The 10,356-nt window shown below is 37.7% G+C and overlaps 1 protein-coding gene across 2 annotated transcripts in view; it reads right to left on the bottom strand.

Moving 5' to 3' along the window:
- Nucleotides 1-8,198: 8,198 nt before the first annotated feature.
- The window catches only part of LOC129768704 (heat shock 70 kDa protein 4L), a 36,645-nt gene continuing 34,487 nt past the window's right edge, over nt 8,199-10,356 (bottom strand). For both annotated transcript variants that reach the window (XM_055770508.1, XM_055770509.1), the window contains one exon: nt 8,199-10,059. In XM_055770508.1, the coding sequence (XP_055626483.1) occupies nt 9,361-10,059 (699 nt within the window). In that variant the 3' untranslated portion in view covers nt 8,199-9,360. The remainder of the gene's footprint in view (nt 10,060-10,356) is intronic.

The following is a 10,356-nucleotide window of genomic DNA, read 5'->3' as shown; positions in this document are numbered from 1 at the left end:
ACAGTAATATCAACCAAACTCTAATCGATTACTCACAAGATATTAAATTTTCATCTGCTTTCGCACCGTATAGTGAAGAACGTCGGAAAACTCGAGAAAGTGCTCTGAAAGTTAAATTTTCGTTTTTCAATTTTCTGCAATGGTTTTGTTTGTATTGGTGGAAGCATCGTTATTTTTTCGACACTGATGCCAAACAACATCATCGAAACAGCTATAAAAACCACTCAATAAAATGTTATTCCGGAGTATGACCCATGTCATGAAAATCAATAGAATAAAATTGTGTTGATATCAATACAATTATTATTATTACGTTTAATGGGTCTATAATGTAAGTTTTAGCAACTTTAACATTGGGTAAGAAAATTTTATTGCAGAGCTCGGAACACTGCCACGGCTGCCTATGCTTTCAAAAACAGTAAACGGAAAAGTATTAAATTCAATCTAAATGCCTCGGCCAACGAAGAGAAGGGTTAAGGCTTTCCAACGTGAATATGTGAAAACAATACGATCAACGAAGGAAAATATTAAGGAATTATCAACATCGAGTTACTATGCTGAAGAACTTGTTAATACCAAAAGTGCCCCAATTCGCATGTGTTATAAATTTGCTCATGTTACGCTCGCGTATAATCAGAATCATATGCAAATGCACCTTCTATATATATTTATATTTGCAATTGTTCATCGGAACATATCGTTCATACATTTTACTTTAGTATTGAATTGTTATTTGTTTTTTTTTCAAATGTATTCAAAGACTCGTGTCAATGAAGCGCCACACAGTCTGATAAGTGAATTGATCTATTTACGTGTGCTTTGCTCTTCTCTCACAAACACTATTACCCCATTTTTACACGAGGGTTTACCTATACTACTACAATGGCTAGCTTCCACCTTCACCTTAACCCTCTATAGCCCAAGCCCGCCTTTAGACGGGCTTCGCGGATTCTCTTTTCAAATCATTCAGACGTTATTTCCAATGTTCACCCCCACTAGAACGTCTTTAGAATATTTTCATCACACATCACACACAGGGTAGATAGGGGCAATATGCCCCCCTAAGAACGAAACGTTCTAATTCATGTAGGAACATCTATAAGTTATGCTACATATTAAAACCTCACGACTCGAAACCTTGTTGATCTATGTAGATTGTATGAATACGTTTTAAAAAAGATTTATGTGGAAAAATTACACTTTTAAAAATGTGTTCCATTTCCATCGATCGAAAACACGACGGGGCAAAATGGGCCACCATGCGGGGCAATATGACCATGTCTTTTGATTAAATAATTTAAGCATGTTTTCGTAGGGGAATAACGTAACAAGTTCATAGAACGAAAGCTTATTCTATTTTGCAACTTTTACGTGTATTTCAGTGATTGGACTACAATTTTACGTTGCTCAAATCAAGAACAGAGAACATCTGTGCATCGATAGCATTGGTTCTGTTTATCGCCACCCGTAGAAGAACTGAATTGTGTCCCACAGTAGCAACATAAGGTGTCCTGTGGAATATTCTATAATGGTTATTCCTTGCTCAGCACCCTGCGCTCATCTGCCTTATTCTCCGCATTGCTAGGATTTTTGAATTTTTGGTCTGTACCTGTTGAATAAAGATAAAAAATTTTAGTTTATTTGCTGCTCCTATGGAAAAAACAGGGTGTCGACTACCTTTAAAATCCTTGAAAATCAGGGAATTCAAACAATGTCAGGGAAAGTCAGTGAATATCAGGGAAGTTCGTCACCAATCTGGAAAAAATGAAATTCCGTCAATTAGAATTTGATCATTGTAGTAATTAGAAAGATAATGATACCAAATAAGTTGTATTTGACTAGTTTGACTCTTCTGTAGATTTTTCAGTTTGCTTTTGCTTGTAGGTGAACTTAGGGCCTGATTCTCGAATACACTTCACGGTGGAAACGGTATGAAACGCATTCGCGATGACAACGGTACGGTGTCGACATCTGGATGCGAGATTAGTTTCCCACTAAATTTATCATTTTTGGCATCAGTATCTGCCGTTCACCTTCAACCAATTCCCTTCCTTTTCTTCTTTCGAAAACTATCGATAAAATAATGCTTGAAAATCATACTATGAAAGCTGAGCTCCTGTGGTGCCCGGAAACAGTTATGTAGCACAAATCACTCCACACTGCTGAAAAATACATGGTTGTATTGAGAAGAATGTTTCATGACAACCAGGAAGCTGAGAAGGTCTAACCAGGGCATGATAAAATGAGGTTTATGATGATTTTTGGTTCGATGAAAATGTAAGCTATACATTGTCGTTGGTTTCGGCGAGTCTTTGAACAAGACTACAAAGAGGCTACAGATAGATCTGAATGTCAGATTTTGGTATGAAGAAGAGGTTGGTTTTGGTGAATCGTTGAATGACGTCAATGTTCTTGGGACATTCTCAAGCATCAGGAATGAACTTGCAGCTTTTGAAGATGGCATGGGAATTATATATTTGAACAAACTTCTTTTTGTGTCGATGGACGAAATAAACGTGAATTGATCATATTACACGAGCTGCAACTGATTTCTCAAAATTAAGAAATAAGGTCTTAAATTTGGGTAGCTTCGGATTGCATATTTTACACGGTTCATCGAAGGATTAAAAAAAATTTACGACTGACAAATCTTGAAATTTCGTCTGAGATGCGAAGCACTGCGTTGATGTATCCTTGATGTTTCCATCATTGATTCCGATAGAAAATGGAGGAAAACGATTCGAGAAGCTTTTGACTATTGGCTTTTTGATATTTGACGGATTTTGGTCGTATCAGTGGAGCTCCAGCAGATTTATCATTGAAAAAATATTGCTAGCAACATAAACAAGTTTGCTCAGTATGATCCGAAAAATGATGACTGGACCATGACGGTTTACGAAAGTTTTTACCCAAAATGGTCTTCTGTCTCTCGTTAGAAACCTCAACGTTGAGAATACTTTTCCATTAGCGAATGTTTTTATGAAAATATGTGGGAGGAAACGGTTGTACTATGCGACAAGTTTATGATGCTATATTTCGCTTTGGAAGAATAGCATCAATAAAAATGTTGAGCTCTTTTTGTCGTCATATGAATCAAAGTTAATAAAACGGCTACGGGAAACAAAAGTGGAATCTCTGGAGGTAAAACGTACAGAAGGGGACCGAAAGATTGCGAGATGAAGCATTTCGTTTAAATCGTAACAGTTTCATTAAATTGATCCGAATCAAAATGGAAATGTCTCATTCTGTACTAGTACTAGTACGTTCTTAAATTTCATTGTTCAAGCTAACTAAATATTTTAGGAGCTACAGCTAAAATACATTTAGAGAATTTAATTACTAGTCTTTTGACAGCTGTTTTTACAGGTTATGTTGAAAAAATACCTGGTCATAATGCCCCAAGCCCCCATTCCGCCCGCCCGTTTACGCTCAATAAAAATGAACCGATCTTTTACATGAAACGGCAAAGCAGCGCAGCAAATCAGTGAAAATGTTCAGAAATAATACCAGTACGAATTGATATAAAGAGCAGAGTCATAAATTTCAGCATGGAGCGTACAGAGCTCATTTTGTTGACTGTTTTTATATGTTTTTCGTGATAATCAGCTAGTGTGATATTTCTCTCAATATCTTTATACAACAATTGAATTTGAATACGGTTTTCACGGAGATACTTAAAAAGAATATTTCTAACACAATTGTTGGCACATAAATGTTATTAGTTCAATAACAAGCCCAAACGAACGGTGGCCCATTTCGCCCCGCCTGGTCATATTGCCCCTATCTACCCTACACATTGTTTTTATGCTGGCAGTTTCCTGCTAGGAGTATTTTATGTTGAAATTCGGAAATTCGAGACAAAAGTGGAGTAGGTTTTCTTAGATAAATGAAAAATTGGGCGGTAGAGGGTTAAGCTAAGGAGGTACAATTAGAACCATAATGTCGACACCTCAGCATTTTTTGACGTAGGATTACGTTTTTCGGGAACATGTTGGGGGTACAAATTGAAATACGAAAATCGATCGAATCGTGAAAAATATCCAATTTCAAACGCTTATTGCTCAGTCGTTCTTCGTTTCTTCTTTATTGAACTACAGTCAACTCTCCCTAACTCGATATCCAAGGGTACCATCGAGTTAGGGAGGTATCGAGATACAGAAAAAATTTTCATAACTTTTTTATGTCATAAATTGTCATATATTGGGTTGGGGAAAAAGAAATGTCGTATTTCTGATCGAAATTTGACGCTTTATTTAACATACTTAAAATTATCCAATTTAAGTCAAATATGCGCGTTTTGTTCGCAAAATTGTTGCCATTTAGAAGGCAACTTCATTATCCCCCCCTTATAAAACCCCTCCTCCTTATTTGCAAAAAACTCAGATAGCGAGTTTTCGCAAGCCTGTTTTGAGGCCAACTTAGTATCACCAAGAGCGTTTTGCATGGAGATCATAATCACTTGGAGCCAGGTCCGGACTATACGAGGGGTGCAATAGGACATCCCATCCGAGCTCCCGTAGCTTCTGGCGGGTCATCAAAGCTGTGTGAGGCCGAGCGTTGTCCTGGTGGAAAACAACACCATTCGTATTGATCATTTCTGGCCTCTTCTGATCGATCGCCTGCTTCAAACGGTCAAACTGCTCACAGTAGAGAACCTAGTGGAGGGGCTGGCCATAGTTGAGCAGCTCATAGTGGATGATTCCCTTCCAATCCCACCAAACACACAGCAAAACCTTCCTGGCCGTCAATCCGGATCTGGCGATGGCTTAGGCCGGCTCACCGCGCTTCGACCACGACTTTTTTCGCTTTAGGTTATCGTACGTGATCCACTTTTCATCACCAGTTACCATCTTCTTCAATGGGTCGAGTTCGTTCCGTTTCAGCAGTGGATCGCAGGCGTTGATTCGGTCTAAAAGATTTTTTTGCGTCAACTCGTGTGGCACCCATACATCCAGCTTTTTTTGGAATCCAATCTTCTGCAAATGGTTCCAAACGGTTTCAAAGTCTATACCCAGTTACTAGCCAATCGAGCAAGTGCTCACATGCCGGTCTACTTGGATGATTTCAACGATTTTATCGGTTTCCACGACGATTGGCCTACCAGTACGGGGTGTATCTTCGACAGCCACTACACCAGAACGAAATCGATCAAACCAACACTGTGCTGTGCGAATCGTTACAGTATCGGGTCCATAAACTACACGAATTTTTTCGGCCGCCTTCGTTGCAGTTTTACCTCGCAGGTAGTAAAAACGTAAAATATGGCGAATTTCTTGCTTGGTGGACTCCATCTTTGACGCGCTATAACTTGAGACTGAAAAGGACAATCACAACACTGTCAAAACGACACTTGTAGCACAGATTGTCGTCTTTAAATGGCCGTATATTATGACCCGATGCGATAAGTACAACACAAGATATGTTTAAGTGTTGCCATATATTAACAATATACGACATTTCTTTTTCCCCAACCCAATAGTAGGGAAAGTGTCCCAATTATGGTATGAATTTGAATTTTTGATTCATTCCCTTAAAGTGAGAAAACACACTGAAAAGTACGCTACGTAAGCCGATTCGGTTGCTTTCATTTGAAAGATGAGAAAATTTAGTACAGGATATAGTAGTGGAACATCTAAATTAGTGGATTAAAATAACATTTTGTAAGTGGAAAATTTAAAAGTTAGTATTTTTTAAAGTCGTAATTAATAATTTTATCCCAAAAAATCATACTAAACTTGTTTGTTTCTATCAATCAAATTAAAGCTCTCTAACCACTCTACAATTTGTTCTTTGAAGCCCAACTTCTATCTCTCTTAATTTCGCTGCAATGTCGATATAAACAATCCCTAATGAAAATTCAATAAAAATCTTCAAAATCGCGATATTTAACCCACTGTATTTATAAAAGCCACTAAAATTTCACTTTAATGTTGAAAGGTTAATTTTTTTCTTGAGTTATTCATATTTAAATCATTAATTATTAAAAAAAACTTTTTTTTCTCAAACTGTATATAATCGAGTCCGACCTGCAACTAGGATAACAAAGAAAATATTGATTAAGTATGTAATTCAAACTAAATTGTAACGATCACGCAGGAACTGTTCAATCACAAAGAAATATTCAAATAGTTTCACAGGAACATTTTCATTTGATTTCAATATTCCGAGCATATTCTTCAGGTTTGATTTAACGTTCGAAGGAGTAATTTCGACACAATCCTCTGAACCTTCCTGAATATTCTCCAACTCGATAGGACTACCATCTTCAGCGTTTTTCTCAGCTTTTTCAACACTTTCCAGTATATCGGTATCTGGCATCAGATCACAGCAAATCACGTTTTGGTCCTTTTTGCACTAATAATAATTGCATCATTGAAAGACATTGAGCAATCGGACGGTATAGTACTTCCCGACAATACTATTGAGTACTAGTAGTCTCAATAGTATTGTCAGCTTCCCGATAATCCGGAGGAGCTGTACAATTATCTGATTGATTTGGACGAAGACGCTTTCAAAAATCTAGTGTCAGCAAATGATATTCAGCCCTATTCTGTATTCCGACAGATTTCAATTTCGTTCGAACCCCTTATTTCGTTCGAATTATAACAGATCGAACGAAATGCAAAGACAACTCGAACGGAATACAGAATGGAATTTTTTCAAGTCGTTTGAAATATTTCGAATCGATCGGAATGCAGAATAGGGGTGATTGACTTTGTCATCGTGCCCCCAAGCGGTGGACACAGCGATACGGATGCTGGAGATAGCGACTCGGGGGATGGCCCTTCCGGTTTTGGCAAACAAGTGAATGTCGAGAGCAACATTGAACGAGACCGCCCAGCAAACATTAAATCGTATAATTTTGCACGTGTCAAGTCTTACAAGAAATCCGAATAAATCATAATCGCATATAATATCAATCAAAGTATGTATCGTGTATATTTGAAATCGCATAAAATGTAAAAACTCGATTTTATATACCATTATCAAATTAAGTCGCAATTCGGTATAATAAACATCAATTTTATGATGTACATTGTCGTAAAATATATTTAATCCGCATCATATGCGTATATTACGCTGATGCTGACACACAATGTCGTATAAGCGTATAATTTAAATCTATTCAGTACTATAGTAAATCGTGTTGCATGCTGAAGAAAATCATGAAACAGTAAATCAGATCCTAATAAAGAACATATTACATCATATTGAAATGTCAATGAAATGCTGATGCAATCGAAACCCAGCAAACATGAAATCGCATAACAAACGTATATATAACATCATATGCCCCAAAATTTTGGTTGGCATATAATGCGCCTAACTGGCATATGCATGCAAAAGTGGAGGCCATACCCTTAGAAAAATCCTCGGTCGAAAACTACTAAATACATTTGGTAATGCAAAATTAGTAGAATGTACAAATTTTTTGTACATATTGTCAACAAACCCGCATCCCTACCAGAGATTAGTATATTTTACTCGATAACATTAGTAAGCTTGGATATTGTCATATCTGAAAATTGGTGAGAAAAGCGAGTATTAACCATTTTCATTGTTCCTATAAAGCAATACGGAGGTATAATAAGGATATAATTCTGATACGTGCATTTTCGGCGAGAAAATGTAGCCGATATTGGGCTTCCGAATCATTGTTCTGCTTGACATATGTGTTTATTAGTACGGTCGAAAATGACTATAGATTGGTAGTATTTACCAAAAAATTCGTTATATTTACTAATTATTTCTCTCAGTGTACCCAGCAAACATTAAATCGCATAACAAGTGTATATATAACATCATATGCCCTAAAATTTGGTTGGCATATACTGCTGGCATATGTATGCAAATGTGGAGGCCATATACATACATGGCAAATGCTTACCGAATTTGTTTGGATGCAACTTTGACCGGCTATAATAGCGATTATATTGTATTGAATTGCGATCTAATGTGAATATATTCATGAATTGTCAAAGCACCTAATAGGACTTTTGCCATACTCATATACGATTTATTACAGACATAGAAAAAAACAAATGGCGCAAAATATTTTCGTGAAATGTTTATTATAGTCTCACGAATCGCCATTTTTATATATGATTATTTATGTTTGTAGCAATAATTATTGTTTGATTGACTTGTGTTCATGAATATTTGTGGCATAATTTCGGCATGTAATGAAACATCTTGACTTCCAACGGATTTCTGTTCCGCTTGCAGGGTTACAAATTTATCTGGCTTCTTTTTATAAGTAGTGTTGCTTCCACAATTACTTTCCCGTTAGACACTAGAAAGACATCCTTACAATTCGTTCCATCCAACATATATCCCTAACTGGACACCTCCTTCCTTCCAGCTTGATTTACTGCATCGTTCACCCTTACCTCTGTCCAAAAGAAAGAACAATCAGGAGGTGAGGGCTCATAATCACATCTCTAATGCTGGTTTGTTTTAGTACGGCAGAGCTCAGATCATAAGCTGTTGTTTCGAATCATTGTTAATCTACCTAGATTCTTGCGTTTTCGTTCATTCATTTCTATTATAATTCAAGAAACACTTAACATGAACCACTTTTTGCTATAGTTTTTGTGACAGCTTCACTGCCACCTGCACTTAGGCTATATATTGGTGTAGATTATGCTGGATGGGGTTGAGCAGTGTTGTTTCGAAAATATAACCAATCCCAAATAGATTCGAGTGTAGAAAAAGTTATCGTATTCAATACAAGCTCTTTTTCTAACGATAATTCTGATTCTGTAGCCGTAACGTGTGGATAGTGAACTCATACAATTGTTTGTAATATTGCTGAACGGGATTGAATAAATATATGTGTATTCTTCTTAGATTCCGCTCGTTTGTTGCACGAGTTTTTCTTACATCACACATTCTGTATGCTAGTTACATGGTTTGAACCTTTGCCGATTATATGTTTTGCCTCTTTTTGATGAACATTCATAAGTGGTGCTGAATTCGCAGATAATCTTTCTTAAAATCCCTACTGCGAAATGAGGTGTAACAGAAAATTCACTGTTTGATTTGCGCTAGTGTAGGATATTGAAGATGAAGAGAAGATTTGAAGGAAATAAAGAAAAAGTGCAGTGTTTTCTTGCGATTTCTAGGCGTGCCTAATGGGCTTAGTAGTGGTAATAGTGTAACTATCTTTTTTTTATCATACCATACGATTAACTTACTGCTATTGATTTTAAGTGAAAATAAAAATACAAGCATAGAGTTCATTCCAATCAGTTACTCTCGCATCTCTCACATTTCTTGTCCCATTTGAAGTATTATATTAAATAATAAAAAAAAATGTGTTTAGGTTTAATATAACGTTAACGGGGGTATTAACTAGCTTTATTCGACGTCCATTTTGTCCTCTGTGAAATCCTTAGGTTGATTTCCATCCGGTTGCTGCTGATCCTTGGTCTGATCGCCACCATTCTGCTGTTGCGATTCCTTGTTCTCTGCTGGTGGGGTTGGAGGTTTCGGCTTCGGTCTGTTGAGCACCGAATTCGTACAGGTGGCCAACGTTTGATTCTCGTGGCGGATGTCTGCAACCTTCACTGGCGGTTCTTGCGTCTTGCGTACACTGACCAGCTTGGATCGAGCCTCCTCAAACCATTTTTGTGCCTTCTGCGCTGCCTCGCTGATGTTTAGAATTTCCGTCTCCGTTAGGTGGTCATATCTGGGATCTTTGGCACGGAACTGTTCCACTGCCTTGTATGTTAGCTGGATCGTATGACCCAACTCGGTAAATGCCTGCTCTTGTCCGCTGTATTCATCGCAACGAGCCCGAATCGGATCCGTCTGCTTGTGTAATCCGCTCAGCTTGTCCTTGTAAACGTTCCTCTCGCAGTTCTCTCCGTCCTCGTACAACCAACTCTCAATATCCTCCAGCTGGAGACAAATTTTGGAGGCATCATCGGGCTCGATGTAGGAGCTCAACTCACCACCCTCCTGGATTTTGCCGCGTACTTCGTACACGAATTCCTCGAGTGCGTTGCGAGCATCGACGCGTTCCTTCTCCTGCAGATCGTTGGCAATCATTTTCATCTGGAAAAATAGGAAAAGACAAGATTTAGGGAAGTCAGTGGTACTCAAAAAAAGAAAAGTGGTGTCCAACACAAAACCGCATTGTGAGCGTAGGACTACGGAATTATGAATTCGAGAATGAAACTACCTAGTCATTGATAGCACTGACAACGGCCAACGAAGAAATGTTTTCATTGAGTGGGGGTGCGAATGTTTCGTGAAACAATAGATCGCCAATCTAAGATGTACTGTTGATTGCTCGCTATCTTGAGTGACCCTGAAACACTAAACTTACTGAATATCCAAGCAGTTTTGCAG

Source organism: Toxorhynchites rutilus, chromosome 2, assembly GCF_029784135.1.
Source record: "Toxorhynchites rutilus septentrionalis strain SRP chromosome 2, ASM2978413v1, whole genome shotgun sequence".
In the NCBI taxonomy this organism is placed as follows: Eukaryota; Metazoa; Arthropoda; class Insecta; order Diptera; family Culicidae; genus Toxorhynchites; species Toxorhynchites rutilus.
Note: the sequence above shows the minus strand (reverse complement) of the source record. Positions and strands in the feature narration are given on the sequence as shown.